Here is a 21,809-nt window from a genome sequence, read left to right as displayed (position 1 = left end):
GCGAGAGTTTGACAAATCAAAAGTTCCCTCCTGTACATAACCTTTGAAGTTTGATATTCAGATCGCGCGGGCAAAAGACCGTTTAAACCAGGAGGAACATCTTTTGATATGTTGTAAAAAAAAATCAGAGGGAAAGACTGATTAGAAAATATAAAGGAAATAACATATTGCCATATTAACTACTGGTTGCTGTCAGTCAGTGAAGAAAGAAAAAAGAAAGTGGGCCTTCATATACAGGTGATATTACCATGTTTTGTATTATAAAACATTTTACTTTCACAAATGTTTGAACAAATTAGTGATATTTATTATGTCCACACATATATTTATATTTTCTATATTTATTATTATTATTATTATTATTATTATTATTATTATTATTATTATTATTATTATACAGATTATTACAGAATAATGTAAATGCTCTCATGTTTCAGTATCAGTTTCACAGAATAAACAGTTTGTATGTAAACTATCCTGTGCACTTATATTACAGAATGCCAATTTACTGTATGTTTAAAAAAGTAAAATAAATAAATAAATAAGGTTTGCAATGAATCTTGAAATAAATAAATTACACAATAAATATATCAAGGAATATCAATACAAATATATACATTAGTCAGTATAGTTCTACATATAAATATGAATACTTTAATTTATTCCTTTAGATCCCTGAGATAAATAAACGTAGCGTTATGAAATAAAAGTCTCAAGAAATTAATAAATAGATGTGACATTTTGAAGTAAAAGTCCCCTAAAAAAAATATAATAATAATAAAATAAATAAATCCTATTATTTATTAAATAAATTATCCTTCTCGCGACATCTCGTGGCTCTAAGTGAGTAGCGCAGCCTGGAGGACATCTCAACTCTCGCGAGATTTCATCCGTCCAAAGGTTTGTCCCATGGGTTTTCCACTATGGCTTCCACTCAAACTAAACAGCGGTTGGAAAAGCTGGTTTTGAGCCCAGAAACCTGCTTTTTCTTCTGGTAAGTACTGCCGATAAACCTCGTACATCTTTAAATGCTAGATTATGTTCACTCTATGTCATATGAAGCTGTTTTAATAAGTTTATAGTTATTTTTTGAAAGTTTTCAATCGTGTCAACAAACTAACGTTAACGGTTTAAGTGCCAGCAGATTGTCATGGCGTTTGGCTAACACAGACTTTATAAAACAAATAAAATAATAAAATGCTACGTCGACAGCCATTATTCAGTTATCATGAAGCTACCTGTGTCAGACTGAATTTACTGTGTGCTGTTACTTAATGTAATGCACATATATGTGTGTATATATGTGTGTTGTCTAGCTACATAGTATCATTTGTTAGCTATTTGAACCAGTGCCAACTTTATATTTGAAAAGTAACAACAAAATATGCTCATAATTATTTAATATACATGAAACATCTGTATAAATAATGATTAAATATCTTAATTTTTGTAGATATCAAAATATAAATAGTTCTAGCTTACATGGATAATAATACTGTCATATTTATAGTTTTCTGTGTATTTCCTCAGACAGAAATGAAGACCAGACCCTCATGGTGATGATGATGATGATGATGATGATGATGATGATGATGGGGCGAGCAGACATTTGATGTGTCCTGAGGAGGAGGATGAAGATGAGGAGGGTGAAGCTGAGGGTGAACAGCAGCCAGCTGCTGCTTCTGTCCGGAGAAGAAACATCTGGAATCTTCCAGAGAGAAGGAACGCTGCGAGTTGGAAGACAAGAGACAGGTCAGACAGATTCTATTCTATTTATTCTTTTCTATTCTATTCTATTGTGTTCACTGCTCTTGTCCCTTGTCCTCCTTTTTTCCCTTTTATATCTGCTGTCTTTTGTTTAGAGCCAGACAGATATATCAGTCAGCTGATATGGGCCCATCATAGCTATATCAGTCTATATTGGTATCAGCGTATATGTTGTCCAATATGTGCCGATATGAAACCCTTTTTTTAAAATTTCTTTGGACAAAACATGATGTATGTTTACAACATAATTAATGTTTTTATTTTATTTTATTCTAGTTTTATAAGCAGCGTTTATCATTGCAGTATTGACTGATATATATCAATATCACATTTTTTGTGCTTTTTAAATTTTTTTATCTTTTAAATATTGTTATCGGCATAGGAATTAAAAATCTAGTGTCAGTCAGACCCTCCTTTCATTCTTGTTTGATCTGTTTTCCATTGTCTGTTTTTTTTTCTACTCTGTTCTCCTCTTTTTTCCCTCTGTATTCTTCTGTGTTCTCCTCTGTTCTGGTTCATTCTCTTCTACTCTGCTCTGTTCTGTTCTTTTTTTTTTTGTTCCGGTCTGTTTTGTTTTCCTCTGTCTTCTTTTGTGTTCTCTTCTGTTCTCTTTTGTTTTCTTTTGTTGTCCTCCGTTCTCTGTCATTCTGTTCTGCTATGTTGTCTTTTGTTCAGCGATATTCCTGAATGCGTTCTGTTCTCTTCTTTTTTCCCCTCTCTTCTGTTTCGTTCTCTATTGTTGTCCTCTGTTCCTTTTGTTTTCTTCTGTTCACTATTTAGTCTTCCTTGTTCTTCCTGTTCTCGTTTATCCTCTTACGCTCCGTTCCCTGTTGTTCTCTTAATCTGGTCTGTTTTGTTCTCCAGTATCATCTTTTGTCTACTGTTGTGTCTCCTTTGTTCTTTTGTGTTCTCTTCTCTTCAGTTTTGTTCATCCTCTCTTGTTCTCCTTTGTTCTTTTACTTTCTTCTGTCCTGTTCTCTTTCATTCTCCTCTGTTCTGTTCTCTTCTGATCTGTTCTCTTTTGTTCCTTTCTGTTTTTGTTCTTATTTGTTCTGGTCTGATTTATTCTCCTCTGTCCTCTTTTTTTGTCCCCTTCTGTTCCCCTTCAGTCTGTTCTATTTTGTGTTCGTTTTCTTTTTGCTCTCTTTCGTTCTCTTCTGTTCTCTGTTGTTCTCGTGTTCTCCCCTCCCTCTCCGTGCTCTGAGCTCAGCTGCCTTGCTCTCCAGCTCCTCGGCAGCCATCATCTCCTCTCCGTCTGTTTCCATCCTCGTGACTCACCCTGCCTTTACTTCCTGGAACGTCTGTGTGACTGACAAAAGAACATCTGCTGAATGTTTGACTCTATTTTAACAGAACTTAAAAGCTCCTTCTCTCTCAGCTGTAAATATGTGTTCTAACAAGAAGCTTCGTCTGTGTCAGATCTGACTGAGAGGTTCTGTCGGCTCAGAGGAAACCTGCTGTTCATCCTCAAGAAACAGGTGAGAGGCAGAGACAGGAGTGATGCAGCGTGTCGGTGCTTTAAACCCCAGATGTTAAATGTGTGTGTGCGCAGGGTGGTAAGCTGGAGGAGGTGCTGCTGTTGGAGAGATGTGACGTTATGAAGCTTCCAGATGATGACAGACGACTGGCTCTCCGTAAGTAACACACTCCTCTTTTTTTAAACATGCAGTAATGTTGATTGTCACAGCTAAGTGTGTGTGTGTGTGTGTGCGTGTGCGTGTGTTCAGGCTTTGAGAGTGGCGACCCACCCGTCCTCCTTGAGTCCAGCAGCTCTGCAGACTGTGTCTCCTGGCTCGTCGTCCTGAGAGACGCCAACACTGAGATGCTGAGGCGACGCATCACTCACCTCCGCACGCTCATTAACACACACACCACCCGGGACACGCAACAACAACACACACATACTGCTTCACACTGCCCCGGGGGAGATAAAAGTCTGGAAAATGCAGGAGATGCAGGTGAGTGTCTGTTTAATATTTAGAAACATATTAAAACTGTTATTAAAGGGATCGTTCACCCAAAAATTCAGTCATCATCTACTTTTGTTGTCCACAAAACACTGCTGGAGTTTCACAGGAAAACAGTGTTGCAGAATCTCCCAAACAATGGAAGTAAATGGTGACTACTTTTCAAATGTTAAAAAATGTTATTTACACCATGTTTTTTGCCTGAATCTTCACTGTAGATCCTTAACTTGGAGCCACGCTCACATGCACACTGTCTGAACTGTGTGTTTGGTGTGACGGTGTGCAAACAGCATGTCAGGACTTTAGGAGACTTGGATTACACCAGACGAGCAGTATGGAGGATATTTTATGGTTTCTTTCCAGTTGTTTGAAAACTGGTCACCATTCACTTCCCCTGTCTGGGAGATTCTGCAACACTGTTTTCATGTGAAACTCTGGCAGTGTTTTAAGGATGAACAAAATAAACTCGACCTTCAATCGGACCTGTCAGTCAGGTTTTTTTGTGATGGAAGGTTCAAATCCAGGGTCTCACCAGGATCGATGAAGCTGTTTGCCTTTACTTTCCACATCTGTTTTTTTCCCCCTGACATTGCATCAGGCTGCTCTGATCAGTTATTGGAAAGCAACATGTGATTAAATATTTGTAGATCAGAGACAGTCTGCAGACTGGTCTGTCAGGTGTCAGGTTGAGACAAATACCACCTGACTGGCAGGTTTTTGCAGACTGATTAAAAACTAGAAGTTGCACAAATCTGACTTTTGTTTCAAGAACATTTTACAAACCTTCAGTTCTTAATATTTAACATGTTTGTGATGTAATGTTGGTTTCTGACCACAAGGTGGAGACAAACCTGCAGCTAAAGTCTCACCACTGCACCTGACTGTCGGTATGACACACACGCACGCACGCACGCACGGACACACACACACACACACAATATTGAGTTACTGTTATTACATATTATATTTGTAAAATACATGTATTTATATCTTAGTTTTTTACTTACACAGTTATGGAAAGTAAGTACATTTACTGAAGGACTGTACTTTAAGGATAATTTTGCGCTTTTACACTACGTTTCATGACAGTACATATTACAGTACATTATGTTACAGCTTGTTACATTACAATTTGGTATGTTACAATATGTTATGTTACATTACTATACAGTGTGCTACAGTACATTATGGTATGTTACAGTATGTTACACTTTAATATGTTACATTATGATACAGTATGTTACAGGTAGGTAGGTTTAAATATTAATACGTTTTCCACCGCTACACAAACATCTCTCTCTCTCTCTCTCTCTCTCTCTCTCTCTCTCACACCCCCCCAGGTGTGGTTGCCTTGGCAGCAAGAGTCCAGGTTCAAGTTTCTGTCATCGACACACACACTCACACAGTCAGGAAGTACTGCTGTGCTCAGGCAGTGCAGGTACACACACACACACACACACACACACAGATACAGAGCGACAGAAGTATTTTGTAACATCAGGGTGTATTTTAAAGTTTGTATATGTGTGTTTGTCCCAGGGACCGGATGACAGTGTGTTTCTAACATCTGTGTGTTTCCGTGGTGACTACCCCCTCTACCATCACAGCAGGATCAAACTCACCATTTACCACGCAGAGGACCAGACAACACACACCGCAGTGAGTGTATGTGTGTGTGTGTGTGTGTGTGTGTGTGTGTGTGTGTGTGTGTGTGTGTGTGTGTGTGTGTGTGTGTCTGAAAAATAGTGTATATAAGAGGATTAGTGCAAAGGATGTGTACATGTGTAATACCAGTGGTGGTAGCTTTTCACCACACACACACACTCTCAATTCAAAAGTTAATCTCCACACACACACACGCAGAGAAAGAGGGAGAGAGAGAGAGGGAGAGAGAGAGAGAGAGAGAGGGTAAAATGAGGACAGCCACAGAGACAGCGTGAGATTTTTAGATAGATCGATATTTCCGTTTTTTCATCTCTTTTCTATCGCTTTTTTCTGCCAAACTCGACCCCAACCGACCTGCCAGGCGCTTCGCTAATCTGCATATTTCCCATGATGCCGGAGGGGTTTTAATCCTGTCGGCCATGACGAAAAAGGAGGAGGAGGCGGAGGAGGAGTAGGAGGAGGAAAAGGTGATGGAGGGAGCAGAGAGACACTCAGCCGGTGTGTGTTAGTCGTCTCAGCTAGAGAGGAGATGACCGGAGCGGGATTTTTCATGGATTATTTTGTTTGGATTTCTCCTTTTCCGCGGCCTTCGGACGCTCCCACTCTTCTTCTTCTTCTTCTTCGTCTCTCTTGTATTTTCTCTGCGTTTTTACTGTCTGTAAATCCGTCATGTGGCAGGAAGAGAGCGAGAGAAATCGTCTTTTAGCTGCAGCTGCTGACAGATTTCACTTCACAGTCAGTCAGTTATTTCACCCTCTTATGCAAAATCCAATAGCACAATAAGCTTTAATTTCAATGGTGCATTCGGGCACAGGTGGGGAACTTTATAGCTTTAATTAATTTTTTTTAATTGATAGTTTTATATTTAGTCATTCCTCAGTCAGGCAGTTCCAGATTCAAATAATAATTTTGACAGTTTTATTCTGTTTTATAATCAAACATTATCTGTTCAGATTTGAGAACTTTGCCTTCTTCTTTTTGATGAAAATAATCTTAAATTTCTCCAGAAAAGTACTGTTTTGGTATTTGTAGGGGAATTATAGCTTCCTTTCTGCAACAGTACTGAAAAACATTAAAACAGAGTATTTTATAGTTTTATTTTATAGTCCTTCTTTTAAGAAGTTAGGTGACGTATTTAACAGTTTTCTGTTATAATCTAATTGCATATTCCTGCAGGGTTGGGAAAGACGAACATAAAAAGCAGCCAGCAGTAAAAGGAGGGCAAAGATCAGTGGTCGCATCACCTGACAATGTGATGTCAAAGTACAAGATGTAATCTTGTGAATGAATTTAAAAGCATAGATGCACTTTATAGGATGATTTTTTATGCCTGTTATACTATTTGGCACTTTAGCTTGCAAGTTGAGTATCTGTTTTACTTTTAATATAATTAAATATAAAGATACATACACTTGAGTATCAAAATATTTTGTTTTGTGATACTCAATCGATTCTCAAAAAGGCTATCGATTTTTTATGAATTGTTTGCATGCAAAGACTCGTGTGAAGTGTTGAAATTTATCTTCAGCCGTTTAGCTTTTCCACTCGAACCTAACATCTTTACTTTGCTCAGATTGCACAAAGTTTAGTGCTTTGATGTTTGATAATACAGGGAGAGTGATAAATACAAATGCAGGCCCCACTTTTCTAAATGCATAAAAAAGTAAACCTATTTAAGCTTGGACTTTATGCAGATGAAGGCATGTTCTTTATGTTAGTTTTCCTAAAATCAGCTAAAAGAAAGTGCAGTATATCACAATTGATTGAATCATGACCCCTGTATCGTGATACAGGTTTTATATCTTACAGTAATTCTTTATAATGTCTTATGTGAAGCACTTTACGTTGCAAATCGTTCAAAATTTGCTGTATAAGAAAAAAAGAGCCTACTTTTATTTGTAGGATGAACTTTGAGTCTGAGCTTTTATGCGTAAGTTTATTTTTGGCTGAAGAAGTGGAACATCAGCTGCTTATTAAAGTCTGCAGCTGAAAGCAGGAGGAAAAGAGGAAATACAAACGAACAGGAAGTAAACAGGAAGGAAGAAGTTCTTTTTCTTTTTTCTTTTTGTCTATTATTGAAACTGCAACGATGCAGAGAGCGATGATGGCATGCACGAAATGTTTCTGTCCACCGGCAGGAGAGAACAGCTCCTCTGCTGGACAGGTAGGGAAGTAGAGTGTGTTTTGTGTGTGTGTGTGTGTGTGTGTGTGTGTGTGTGTGTGGAGGTTTGATGAGGATTAGCTTGTAATCTTAAAATCCTCTTGTTTTGCCCAAGAACCCAATGAGACAGATTAGCTCACTGTGACTGTGTGCATGTGTGTGTTGTTGCTAAAGCTTCAGCTGCAAACAAGGAAATGTGGTAACTGTGTGTGTGTGTGTGTGTGTGTGTGTGTGTGTGTGTGTGTGTGTGTGTGTGTGTGTGTGTTGAGTGAACAGCTCAATATCCTGTTTGTTTGTTTCCTTCTGTCTTTCTGTCTGCATGGTGGTGGTTCTTCACCCCAACACGACTGCTGAGACGTTTCACAGAGCAGAATGAATTCCCTCCAGGCTGAAGTGGCTGTTCATGATGAAACAATTAGCTGATTAAAGCTGATGACACACCAATCAATCACCAATCAATCACTCTCCAACAACAGGGAAGCAGGGAACAGTCTCAGTGTGTCTCTGTGATCAAACAAATCCAAAACAAGTCAGTGTGTAAAATGAAAGTAAAGTAGAACTGCAGCGATTAATCGATTTGCAGCCAACTATTAAATTAATAGCAAACTTAGAGAATCAATGAATCAGTTTGTCATATTTTAACAGAAAAAGAAGCCAAAGTTCTCTGATTCCATTATCTTAAATGTGAATATTCTCTACTGACTGAATGTCCTTGGGTTGTGGACAAAACAAGACATTTGAGGACGTCATCTTGGCCTTGTCACCATCATTTTGCTATTTTATAGACGATCATCTATGAAAATAATTGGCAGATCAGTCAAGAATGAAAATAATGGTTAGTTGCAGCCCTAAAATCAAGAAATATGTCCATCAAAGTTTCCCAGATCTCAAGTTGATCCCTGTTTTCTTCAACCAGCAGTTCAGGACACAACACATTCCTAGAAAAGTGGTAAATATTCAAATTTGCGGAGCTGGAATCAATAATTTCTTGGGAGTTTAAAAAGCACTCCTAAAAAAAACTCCTCAGAGTGATTTTCTGTCACTGTGGCTCGTCTATAAAATGCTTCTTGGACTTAATTGAAGACATCAGCAGTAGTTATCTTAAAATCTCTTAAATATTCATCTTGAAAACCTCAATTAGTATCCTGTGGTTTGACAGGAATAGAACAGAATAGACACATTAGAAAATAAAAGAATGAAAGAGACCACACTACTAAAATATCAGAGACAAGAGGACAAATTTAATTTGTGTTTTATCTCAGTTTACTGTTCGTGAGAGTGTGTGAATCTGTTGGCGTGTGTGTGTGTTTGTTGGATGAATTCAGTGCTTTTCACTCGTCAAGGTAATCCTCTGAGCTTCTGATTATCGTCATAGCAACAGAGTGATTTTAATGCCAATGCTGTGCAGATATTTGGTACGTGGCCCTGACCCGGTGGTGATGAATTTGTGTGTGCGTGTGCGTCAGAAAGAATGGGCCATTTATTAATTAATATCACAAAACATTAGGAGGAAGATTAAATCCGTGTGACAGACCTTTATGTAACCTGCAGCGGGACTCATCCTGCACGTCGTTCAGGGCCGTTTGGGAAACGTGTTCTGTTTGATTAAAGGTGTTTTCATCGTGATGAAGTACAAACAAGAGAACGGGCTTCTCACTAATAATTATGACCAATTATAAAGCCCTGGTCAAACAAAGAAGCTCACACACACGTGTTTAAATCGTGTTTATCAGATGAGGAACTGAGGCTCTAATCAGTAGAAACCATCCTTCAACCAAAGGGAAGAAGTTGAGGCCGGGGGGAAATCCTGAGTGTATTTGGTGAGGTAGTTCTTCACCACATCTGGCATCTTCAAAAACCTATTTAAACAAAATACATCCGCATCCACATACATACAGCCGCTATTGAGAAAAGTGGGAGTGAGAACAAAAGTATTTTTTGAATATTTGAATAAGGGACCTGCTGTGGGGTCAGTCGACTGGACACCGTTTATAAAACAGACCTACGATCAGTTTTGTCTCAGAAAACTAGGAGTGGGTGAAAAAAAAATATCCCTTTAAGTGTCATGATTAGTTTTATTATAATTTCTGAATAGATGTTTTGATTGCTGAATCTATTTTTTAATAAATTAACTAGTGCTTTGTCCATTAGCTCAATACTAGACCAACGTTAATTGTCATGTTTAATCCAGGGCTACAACATCTATTAGAGGTCAGAGATTGGTGAATAATGTCCATCCCTGTCTTTTAAAGTCCAAGGTTATGTCTTTAAATGTTTAAGACACAAATCTATACAGTTTGAAATGACAATAAACTCAAAAAAGCAACAAATCTCCATATTTGAGAGGTTGAAAACTGCTTTTTCTGCCATTTTGTATGAAAAATTACTTCGGTCAATTGATTATCAAAGTAGTTTATTTCTTTCTTACCACTTGGGCAAGTGACTTGCCAGGTTTACTTGCCCTGAGCAAATGGGGCAAATTATTATTGAGCCCTGATTTTGATTATATAAGGAGAAATCACTGATTATAAGGCATGCTACATCAATTTTACTTTAATTTTAGATTTATAGATCCCAGGTACTTAAGTTTAAAAAAGGCTTCTTAAAACCTGTGTTATGCTCAGTATCTTTTATGAATTAAAACCAAGCCCACAGACAGAAATTAAATTAAAGACTAAGTTCAAGGAACTTTTATTCCAAAGAAAACAGAATTGTAAAAACTTTCTGTGCATCTGTATACAGCTATTTTTTCCCGTTATTATGAACTAGATTTAGGCTGGATTACAGCAGCAAAAGTTTAAGAAAAACTTTTAAAACATTAAAACATGACTCTGTCTTTCTCAGAGGAGCTTCCTGGGTTTCACCTCCTTCTCCATCAGAGATCTGCTCAGGTCCAAGGAGCCTCACATCTCACTGAGCCTCAGGTAAACAACACACGTCATATTTCTTTCAGTTTCTACTCTTAATTTCACAGTGAAAACGGCTCCAAACACTTTCTTACTCTTCAATAAAACCACTACCACTTATGTCAACATAACTTTTAAAAACTCTCCCTCAACCTTTTGTAAAAAAAATACCCACAATGCATCTCTGCACACCCACTTTAAGGCCTCTTTAAGTTCCACTGTGCTCTCCTTTAACCACCATACATGTTGTCTGTGCTTCTTCCCCATTTATTCTTAAAAGAAAACATCCTTTGAAGTGACATGAATGAAATTACCTCATAAATACTTCACAGACGCCTTGGAGTTGTCATCTGATTGGCTGTTGCTTGGATACCTGTAGCCAGATGAGGAAGTGAGAGGAGTGTGAGGCTCCACCTCTGCACAGAGTAGAAAGAAACGATCTCTTCCTGTTTTTATATCACAACATCTTCAGAGAGGCAAACGCAGAGTGATAGACTGAGAGAAAGAGAGAGTTTAGAGAGACAGTCAGGAAGAGAAAGAGTGAGAGACATAGACAGAGTGGCTCAGAGAGAGAGAGAGAGAGAGAGTTCCAGGTGTAAACAGTGTACAGTAGGTGTGTCTATGGTGACACGTTGCATCCAGGTGTGTCTGATTACTGGCACAGGTTGGCTGAGTTACAGAGCTTCATGCTACTACTTGTTTTTTCACAGTTACAGAGGAGAGTTAGCTTTTTTCTCCAGTGAACTTTTTTTTTTTGTTTGTTTGTTTTGTTAATTAGCTTTGATAACATCACATAACCAAGTTAGATCAGTAAGATGTCTTATCATCTGATTTGTATTTCTTAGTGGGTTAGATTTGTGTTTTCTTTTTATAGAAAAAAAATGTCAGGTTGCTAATTTGGTTATCTTGTTTCTAGTTAACTTAGTCCTCCCAGCTATTGTTTCTGAAAGCTTTCTGTGTTTTGTTAGTTTTTACTTGTTTGTCCTGTTAGTGACTTTGTTTCCAGTTAGTTTTTTCTGTTGATTTGTTTGTTGATTTAATTTTGTCCTGCTAGTTACTTTGTTTCTGTTCTGAGCTGCTAGCTAACTTGTTTCTAGCTAACTTTGTCATGACATTTATCATGTTTGTAATTAATTTTGTCCTGCTAGTTATTTTGTCTCCAGTCAACATTGTATTGCTAGTTGTCTTGTTTCTAGCTAAGTTGGTCCTGCTGCTTATTTCGTTTTTAGCTAACTTTGTCCTGCTAGTTATCTTGTTTCTGTTAATTTTGTCTTGCTAATTATTTTGTTCCATGCTAACTTTGTCTTGGTAGATATTTTGTCTCTAGCCTACTTTGTTATGCTAGTTATCTTGTTTCTATTAATTTTGTCTTGCTAATTATTTTGTTCCATGCTAACTTTGTCTTGGTAGATATTTTGTCTCTAGCTTACTTTGTTATGCTAGTTATCTTGTTTCTAGTTATTGTTGTCTCGTTCGCTATCGTGCTTCTAGTAAACTTTGTCTTGCTAGTTATCTCGTTTCTGTTAACTTTGTCTTGTTGGCTGTGTTGTTTCTAGCTAACTTTGTCCTGCTTGTCGTTTTGTTTCCAGTTAGCTTACCGTGTTATTTCTTTGTTTCTACTTGTATCTGGCTATATCTTGTTTCTAGTTAGCTGGATACTCATAACAGTAACAGCTGGCTAAATTTTGTCCCACTCTGTATTCTTCTCTGCAATTTGTCTCTTAAAAAGTTGCACAAGCTATCTAGCTTTGTAATATTTTATGTAGTTTATCAACTTTTTGTGTTAGCAATAGCTCCCTCTAGATGTCTCTTCACCTGCTAAGTAAAGTAGCAATCTGAGGTAGCTTATTTTGTCTTAGATAGACTAATTAGCTTGGTAATTCTAGTTTTATTTTAGCTTAATATTAATTAGTTCTTTTCTCTAAAAAGTTTTTTATATCAATAAAAGGGGGGATATGTTTAAACTGCACTTATCAGTGATGTTTCTAAACATCAGATATCTTATTTTGTCCTTCCTGTCTTTTAATCAGGACGATGGATGGAGTGAACGAGGTCGGGGAGGTGAAGGTGTCCCGGCTGCAGATGGAGGGAGAGAACGAGGATAAAACTCCTCCAGAACACAAGGTAGAGGAGAAAACGCTGCCTCTCTTCAGTTCCCTTCAGCCTCAGCTGAGGTGTCACAGTTCGACGCTCTGTGGTTTCTGTTCAGTCAGTTTCAGGTTATGAGTAGATTAATTTGTCGTGACTCTGTGCAGCACAGAGGGGGAAGACGGGGGAGGAGGACTGAGAAAAGGAAGGAGTAATTCTTTCCATTTCACCTTCTTTCTGCTGTCTTCCTGTCCCCCAGTGTCCTGCGCTGTGTGACAGTCTTCACACTTCTGTCCACGACAAAGAAAACAGCCCGATGATGAGAGCTGGTGAGACACAAACAGACACACACACGGGATTTATCACACAGTTTACATACTACACTGATGTGTAAATGTCTGTATACCTTTACATTACCTGTGTGTGTGTGTGTGTGTGTGTGTGTGTGTGTGCAGTGTTGTGTGCTCAGGTGTCGAAGGTGTACAGGTTTCAGACGGAGGATCAAAGATGGCTGCTGGTCCGGGAACAGATGTCCGAGACGCCGCTCTCCTTCTCTTTACCCAAACAGCTACTGAGCGCACTCATACACGAGCACACACGCAGGTGTTTGTTTGTTTGTTTGTTTGTTTGTGATGAGTCAGAATCTGATCTAACAGGATGTTTCTGTGGCGTCTGCAGGAAAACTGTTCAACTTTCTAGGTGAGTTTCAACTGAAACAGTGACTGTGTCTTTTTTTTCAGGGTCCAGGAAGTTAAGGATCTCGGTGACCTTTCACCCCACTGGGATGGGCTCCGCCATGATGTCATCAACCACTGTCACCACCTGATTGGCTGTTACCAGGAAACGCTCTCTGAGCTCAACAAACTGACAGGTGAAGTCAGTAAAGTGATGGCAGGGGTGGAACTGTTTGATGTGGTGTTTTTTTTAATGTTTCATGTTGGTTATTTGTTTCAGCTTTTGTTTTCTTTGTCACCTGCTCGAGCCGAACATCAAATCACAGGAGGTGCAGCATTTGTTAGAAATGTGTGTCAAAATATCATTTTAAATTAAATCTAGTCATGCTGCAGAGATGTCCTACACATCATATTCTGTAGGCTGAAGAAAACATCTTTGTTTGGTGCAGATCCAAGAAAAAATCTCACTGTAATCATTTTAATGTTTTTCAATGAAAACAAGAATAATTGTCGTTTATTATTTCAGTACCAGAATACTGTCCATTCTGTCGGTGAAGTCTAGAAAACTTGCTTGATTAAAATTATTTCCTGCTATTCAAGTTAGAAAAACGCTAAACGGAAAGTTAGGAGGCTCGGCTGGTGCAAGTCTCTTGTCTGCATGCTCTGTGGGCGCTGTGGTCTGACCTGGTTAGCCAACCGACTTCACAACTTGAGTGACTCATGCAAACTCAGTTCAGTGAAAACAGAGTCGAACTTCCCATCTACAATATAGTATAAGAAAAGAAGAAGAAAAAAAAAAACTACTGCAGAAGTCACAAATCATGAATATAAAATAAAACCATGTAAAATAAATAAAAAAAATATATAGAATATTTGTGTTTTAAAGATTTTAAAGAGAAGTTATTCCTTTATTAGACCCACAGTGGTGAAATTTACAGCAGCAAAGTGAATAGTGAAAATATAAAGATGCATCAGTAGAAAATAAGCAAGAAGAACTACAAAAAATATATGAACAATTTAAACAAAGGAATATGAAAATAAATAGTAGGAACACTATGAACAGGGGAAAAACAGTATAAACGATATAAGGAGACGGGAAAAGAGCTGTAAATCGTATAGACGATGTGCAAAAATAATAATCCAAAGACTTTTGTAATATATTTATTATCTTTTTGAGAGTTAGATGCAAAGATTAATGTCACTCCCAGGTCTCTACGTTAAATATGAAGCTGGAGCTGGTTAGCTTAGCTTAGCTTAGAAAATGCTAGTCTTGCTCCATCTGAAGTTAACAAAATCCACCATCTCACTGATTAACACGTCATATCTCATTTCTTTAACCAGCAGAAACTCCAGGAAGTCGAGCCCAAAATGTGGAACATGTCGTGGGAAAATTATTTCTCCACGGACGCTAGTTGTGTTACTTGACATTATTTGTGTTTCCTTTCGAACAGCGTCGTCCTGTTTCAAGTCGAGCTGCAGCAAATCAGAAAAACACCTTCAGTTTGTTCCAACCAACCTGCACTCACAGAGGATGGAGGTCACAGATCCCGACAGCACAGGTACATTTACCTTCGATTCTTCTTTATTCGCTTCTTTACACTTTTTATTTACTGTCCCTCGTTTATTTTACTCAGTTTTTCACTTGTATTATCTGTCTCTCTGCAGGTGTTTGGTACGAGGTGATAACATTCGGCGCTCCGTCTGATCACCATCGGTCCTTCAAACATGGAGGACTGAAGAAGCTGCTGAGCAAACACACGAACCACACAGACAGGTGTGTGTGTGTGTCTCATTCATACCTCCATTTATTCTCTGTATCTTTTCTCTTCATCCTCTCGTCCTCTCATCCATCTCTTCATATTGTTGCCTGTGGATTAATCTCCATAATCTCTGCTCGGTCAGGATTAGTGACGCTCTGCTGTGGATCAACCCAGAAGTATGTTCCCGTTCTGTTGAATTATTATTTGGACTTTTTAGGATCTTTAGACTCATTTTAAAAAAAAACATGCGTGGGTTGGATCCTCCAGATTTTAGGCATGTCTAGTTTTATCACTTTTAAAGTGGTTTACCGCTCAAAATCTTTGTTCCTAAGTCAAAAGATCAATGTGAGAAAGGCTGTTTTCATGCCGTTAAAGTTGAATTTATATATTTTCAGAAGCTAAATGACGAGTCTGCAGCTGAAACAAAGCTCTAGTTTGATCTGAGTTTGATTCTTGTAGACTGAACAGGTGAACTCGGCTTCGCCTGCAGCTGCTCGACAGTGTTTTCACAAGTTTTAGCTTCATTTTCAGATTCCTGCTGTACAGCTTTAACATTTGTGATGAAGCTTTCCAACTGTTCCAAGCAGATGTCACTTTTATCACTATATTATACTGTTGTACAAATAATTATCCTCTATTGCAGGAATAGTTTGACATTTAGAGAAAATAACTCATTCAGAATCAGGTGTTTTACCCATTAAGTTTTCAAGGACTTTTCTTTGATATTTTGGTGCATAATAGTCAAAATAAACTAAGAAGTGTAGAACAAAGCCCTGTTTTCACAGAGATAGTCCTGGCTTTTTGCTTTCTCAAGATAACAGCATTAAAAAAATGTTTACATGTACAAATATTCTCATATTTTAGAGTAATTTAGAGTTTAGTTTCATTTTCGTCTTCCTCACCTTGTCCCTCGTTCTCTGCAGCTCCGTGTCTTACTCTCAGGAAGAGAGCTCCAGAGCAAAGGAGGTGCTGGCCAGCGTGGCCCAGCTGCAGCCTCTGGTCTTCGGCCTCGCTGAGGAGCTGCTGTCCGTCTCTCTGGAGCTGAACGCCGCCCGGCTGCAGGAGGTCCTGGACAGTCTGACTCAGCAGGTGAGGAGGGAACGTAAACACAGATAACAGAATACTGGAGTCAGAATTTTTTTTATTGAATTTTATCTATGTTTAACATTTATTTAATCACATGTGTCCTGACCAAAACAGGCACCATGAGATAAACATAAAACAATGTAATAGAACAAGATTTCAAAACAGTCTTCAGTGTTTAAGACATCCACAACCAGACTTAAGTTAGCTAACTCACTTATAATGGCTTGTCAGAGAAGCTCTAATTTCTCCTTTAAGAAAAAGACGTCATAAAACTCAGTTGGACAGAGAGTCTGTCCCTGAAAGTTTTTCTCAGTCCATCTCAAAAAGTTTAGGCTAAGCTAAGTTTAAAGTCATTCTGCATCGCAGTTTAAAATTGATCCTTGTTGGTGCAGTCCAGCCTTCAGGAGCTAAAAGTGAAACCTTGAGTCTTCGGACACAGAGATCTGAAAATCAGACGCCTTAATGATGATTGTTCTCACTCAGACTGAACAGTTTGTTCACGCTCTCAAAGACGAGCTGGTGAAAAGCGCCCTGCTGGCGATCCACAGCCAGTGTTCGGCCAACAGCAGCCACGTCCACAGCAACGGGCTGCTCTGTGACATCACACCAGCTGATCAGGAGGACGACACCTCGCCATGGCAACAGGAAGCCGGCCGGCGGGACGCGGAGTACGACGAGGAGGAATGGGCAAGTTGGAGTTTGTTTGTGAGATCTTTTTTTTTTTTTTTTTATTGTGTCATATGTGTGTTTATAAGTGTGTGTGTTTGTGTAGGACAGAGCGTGGGCGAATGTCGCCATGAGCCTCAACTGCATCATTGCCATGGGCGACCGGCTGCAGGGGCGGGAGGAACGCCCACAGGAACTGACATCATCAGAGCAGCAGGAAGCAACTGGGGACACAAACTCTCAGAACACAGGTGAGACGTTATTTTATGTTTCTGCTGCTGATGCATGTTTATAATATTTTAAGTGTTACTATAAAACATAAAAATATAGAATTTAAATATAAAGTAATGCAATATTTAACATAAAAATAGAAAATATTAATGTAAATATAATCTAAATTTAGGTTTTGAACTTGTCTTTATCCTCCAGCTTCGTCATCCTCGTCCTCCTCTGCGTCCTCCTGGCAGGAGCAGCTGCTCCCCCTGGTGGTCACTCTCAGGGACTGCGTGCGCGAGGCGGTGGGGAAGGCTCGAGCCGCCATGACCTTCGTGGTCCTGCAGGGGGCGGTGGCCTCGACCTTCGCTCAGGGACCCGCACACATCGTTCAGAGACGCCACGCCGTCTTCAGCCAGGCGGTGAGGGAGAAACAGAGAGAGAGAGAGAATCAGTCTGAAGTCATCTTTTATTATAAATGATTATTAGCTGCTGCTTTTCAGAAAATAAAAAGACGATACAGAAATCAATGTGAAAATATCCACAATCTAAAAAAATTCAAAGTCAGTGTAATTTTAGTGTCAAAGCTAATCTCAGTTTTTCTGATGTTAATTTGGTAGCTTAGATTGAAAAATATATTAAAGAAAATGTTATATTATCAGTGGATTCAGAGAGATCGCAGCAGCTCTGCAGCTGCAGAAACAAACACAACTTCAAGTGAATTGTTTGGTCTCACATCAGGCACAATAACTTTTTAAGAGAATTAAAATGCGCTTATGAAATAAGATAGGAAATTTTGTTTCACGTTGCAGCAGCACAAGGACAGAAATAATTACAGATAAACAGAGAAAAGTGAATAAATAAATAATTAGAAGTATATAAAGTGAAAATTAGATTAAAGATAAAAATGGAAATGATACAAGAGCAATTAAGCTGTAAATGAAATATCAAGCAGTACATGTTTTTGATCAAAAATAAAGTGGTGTGATTTAATGTTGACTCTCTGTCTGTCTGTCAGCTGTCAGCAGTAGTTTGTGGTTTCATGTTGAAGCTGTTCGGAGGTCTGGAGGATCCACAGTTCCTGCAGCAGCTTCACTCTGTTGGAGTTCTGGCTCAGTTTGAAAGCCTGCTCAGCACCTACGGTACACGCACACACACACACACACACACACACACACACACACACAGATACAAACACGCTGCCCTGCTGTATGTACTGTAGGGCTGCACAATTAATCGCAATATAATCAGTCAAAATAATGGCAATATGACTTTTTTACCTTATCGTGCAGCCTTAATATACTCTGTGTAGACGTACATGTTGTGTGTGTGTGTGTCAGGTGATGAGGTGGGGATGCTGGAGGACATGGAAGTGGCTGTGGCAGACCTGAGCGGTGTTGCGTTCACTGTCACCGAGGCTAAAACAGAGCAGCTGGACGACCTGCTGCCGACTCTCAGAGGAGCATGGTGGGAAAAACACACGTCGACTTAGGTCTTACTTACACATTAACTTTACCTTTATCTTAACTACTGACCCAAAAATCAGCCTTTTCTCAACTCTTGTCAACAAATTTCGTCTCACTTCAGGGGCGGTTTTGTCGTCGAGGTCCCGTTGCCTCCGGAGACATTTGGGTTGTTGCCGCGGGAACTAAAAGAGGGGTGTTTGATACGAGTTCATCCTGTCCTCTTCAACATCGGAATCAACCAGCAGCAGAGTCTGGCTGAGAGGTACACACACACACACACACGCACACACACACACACACACACACACACACACACACACAGACTCACACACTGACATAGAACCACATCTCCAAAAAAGTTGGGACGTTGTGTATTTCAGCAAGACGATGCCAAGACTCATTGTCCACGTGTTCCTCCATTGTGGAGTTTGAATATTACAAATCTTCACTGTATCCGATTGAATATAGGTTGAAAATCATTTTGTAAATCTTTGCATACTGTGTGTGTTTACGTTTGTATCAGACTATTTTATAGAAATGTGATGTTTGTTTCAGGTTTGGCGACAGCTCGCTGCAGGAGAGAATGAACCAGCAGAGCTGTGAGCGTCTGAAAGCTTACTGCTGCACACTGAGACACACACTGCCTGACATGAGTAAGACTCTCTGACTGTGTTCAGTTAAACACTGTTTTTTTTTTGTTTTTGTTTTTGCATGTTTAGGTTTGTTACCTTACTGCAGAAGTCAGCGACCTGCAGCTCCGGAGCTTCATGCAGCTCTTTTGCTCCTCTGCAGTGGCTCCCTGTGGCTTTGACAAAAAAAAAATATGTAAAAATGAATAACAATCATTGTAATTTTCACTTATCAGCAGCCTAAAGTTATTCTTACATTTGCCAACTGTAACAACAACAACGAGGAGATTTTACTGCAGTCGACTTCTGACAGAAACTACAATCAAACTGAACCAGTCTTTCTCTCTCCTGTCTGTCTCTGTCCTGTCTGTCTCTCAGCTGGTATCCAGTCTCTATCGGACCTGTTGTCGTCTCTCGATCGTAGTGTAGAAACCAAGAAGAGGAAGAATGTGGAGGTTTTATGGATCGCTGCTACGGTGAGACGAGTCGACAGTCTGTGACATAAGATCGAGAAAATTAGGGACAATGTTGGATAATGAAGCAGAAATGCATAAAAAAAAATAAGAAGATACAGGAATAAATATTTGGTGGAAATGCAAAGAGAAAATAATGCAAAATTAAATACATAAATACAATTTAAATTGAATAAATGAATTAATAAAATGGGAAAGTGGATTCTCTGAAGTATCACCATACTTTTAAAAAAAAAAAAAAGAAAGATTCTTGCATCACTTTTTATATATATTTATAAATAAATAGCACTTAGTGTGTTAGCTTAATAATGACATATAATGATTAACGTTCATCTGGTGGACTCAAACACGACTAAATGACTGATAATGTTGCACAGTAACTGTTAAGTTCATCACATCAGCTTCTAAAGTGATGATATATCAGGGTTGTGACGCCCCCAGGTGGACAAAAACATCAGCTGCAGTTAAAAATCTCCCCAAACAAAACATTTGATGTGTCTGTTCAGGTGTGTCGTAAGGCGAACGGCGTGCGTCTGACGAGCTGTAAGAGTGCGAAGGACCGCACGGCGATGTCTGTGACGCTGGAGCAGTGTGTGTTACTGAGGGAGCGACACACACTCAGCCAGCAGCACTTCAGCACCGCACTGGACTGCATGAGGAGGTTCGTTTTAACTACAGAAAACACACACACACACACACACACACACACACACAGACCGTCCCCGTCCTCCCTTCTTCCTCCTCTGTCCTGTTCTTCCTTCTCTCTTCCTTTCCTTTCCTTTGTCCTTGTTTCCTTTCCTCTTATTTTTATGTTGCAGTTTAATTTTCTTTTGTTTTCTCTTCTTTTTCTTTTTCTTTCATCCATCATTATGTTTCTCTTCTTCCTGTCTCTTCATCACACACACTCCTCCTCCTCCTCCAGGTCTCGTCTGTCCTGGGGACAGATGCTGGGCTGTTACGCCCAGTCAGGGTTCACTGTCAGCGGGTCAGACCCGGGCGGCGAGCGTCCCTCGGGGCTCCCGCTCTGTTTGGCCCCTAAAGCTCCCAGAAGGCACCTGTACCCGGTGGTCTTCCTCCTGGTCACGTCTCACCTGCTCGTCCTCTGGCTCATCCTCAGCCTGGTCATACTGCTGGCCAAATACCAGTAGACCTGCACAGACTGGGAGCACTGGGCACAGAGTGGACTAGATGGACGATACTGGTGTCTGTCTTTCACATTTTCTTATTCTTATCTTGCACATAACAAAGGAAGGAACGGCTGGAAAAACTTAAAAACACTTAGAGCTGCAACGATTAATCAATTATCAATTGGCTGTTGAATTAATCTACATCTATTTTGATAATCAATTAATAGTTTTGAGTCATTTTTGTTTTTTAAAAAAAGTAAAAATTATTTTAAGCTTCTTAAATGTGAATATTTCCTGGTTTCTTTTATCCTCTGACAGTAAACTGAATATCTTTGAGCTTTGGACAAAATAAGACACTTGAGGACGTCATCTTGGACTTTGATCAACATTTTTCAAATTTGTTAATGTGACAAATTCTCTTATATCATTTGTATGAGCCGATAAAGAACAAATCTGTTTGTTTCTTTACTGCTGTGGGAAATATTGTTGCACTAATTTAATATTGATTGTGTCTGTGTGTATAATGTTGGTGTGTGTGTTCATGGCAACTAAACAGACGGCTTTTTAATGACAAACACTAGTAAATTACTCATTGGTCGGTGTGTGTGTGTGTGTGTGTGTGTGTGTGCAGGGACGGTTGCAGGATGGAGAACGTGCAGAAGAACATCGGCAGCAGGAAGTTCGCCTTCAGCGGCGTTCAGCTCCTCACCTTCCCCAAACTGTACCGACCTCCAGACGGCAGCTTCGGATAGAAACACTGACACTACGTTTTTAGTTCCTGTACAGATTTTATTTTATTTTGTATCATGAGATTGTTATTTTATCCTGTAAAATGTGTGTTGTGTTCTATACATATGTACATTTTATTTTTATGTCCTGTAATGTTCACTGTGAATGCAGGTGTTTGATTTACAAACATGTTTCTGCAATAAATGAATCTTAATTTATTTCTGTCACATTTCAGATTATTTAAAACAAATGGATGATGATACACGGCACATACATGTAGTACAACACTCAGCACAAGAGAAAATATAAATATAAAATATAAAATCAGTTCAATCAGCTGCAGCATTAAACTGATAAACACATTAATGCATCAATAATCAAAATCCAGTAATATATATGATTCTGAAATGAGTGCTTTTACTTTTGGTACTT

General features: G+C 39.1%; 1 protein-coding gene across 3 annotated transcripts; it reads left to right on the top strand.

The window, feature by feature from the left end:
• The first annotated feature begins 873 nt into the window (after positions 1–873).
• LOC146305356 (type II inositol 3,4-bisphosphate 4-phosphatase-like) lies at positions 874–21,415 on the top strand. 3 transcript variants are annotated; one of them, XM_084712764.1, is made up of 26 exons: positions 874–994; positions 1,531–1,752; positions 3,187–3,245; positions 3,320–3,401; positions 3,495–3,725; positions 4,574–4,621; positions 5,075–5,172; positions 5,274–5,393; positions 10,405–10,484; positions 12,497–12,590; positions 12,814–12,883; positions 13,010–13,157; positions 13,295–13,425; positions 14,680–14,787; positions 14,894–15,002; positions 15,912–16,077; positions 16,558–16,761; positions 16,847–16,991; positions 17,170–17,375; positions 17,972–18,095; positions 18,294–18,420; positions 18,541–18,681; positions 18,975–19,072; positions 19,427–19,524; positions 20,028–20,182; positions 20,444–21,271. In XM_084712764.1, exons 2-26 carry the CDS (start codon positions 1,632–1,634, stop codon positions 20,667–20,669), a joined length of 3,189 nt encoding a protein of 1,062 aa, XP_084568890.1. In that variant the 5' UTR covers positions 874–994; positions 1,531–1,631; the 3' UTR covers positions 20,670–21,271. The 3 variants fall into 3 exon arrangements, 2 of the variants coding, with proteins under 2 accessions (XP_084568890.1, XP_084568889.1); XR_014769122.1 differs by lacking the exons at positions 874–994; positions 1,531–1,752; positions 3,187–3,245; ... (3 more) ...; positions 5,075–5,172; positions 5,274–5,393 and adding exons at positions 6,897–7,563; positions 21,280–21,415 and having other exon boundaries at positions 20,444–20,722; XM_084712763.1 differs by lacking the exons at positions 874–994; positions 1,531–1,752; positions 3,187–3,245; ... (3 more) ...; positions 5,075–5,172; positions 5,274–5,393 and adding an exon at positions 6,897–7,563.
• Positions 21,416–21,809: the final 394 nt, after the last annotated feature.

Source organism: Lutjanus erythropterus, chromosome 23 (genome assembly GCF_056507025.1).
Source record: "Lutjanus erythropterus isolate fLutEry1 chromosome 23, fLutEry1.hap2, whole genome shotgun sequence".
Lineage (NCBI taxonomy): Eukaryota > Metazoa > Chordata > Actinopteri > Lutjaniformes > Lutjanidae > Lutjanus > Lutjanus erythropterus.
The sequence above is the reverse complement of the archived record's forward strand: the minus strand, read 5'-3'. Positions and strand labels throughout refer to the sequence as shown.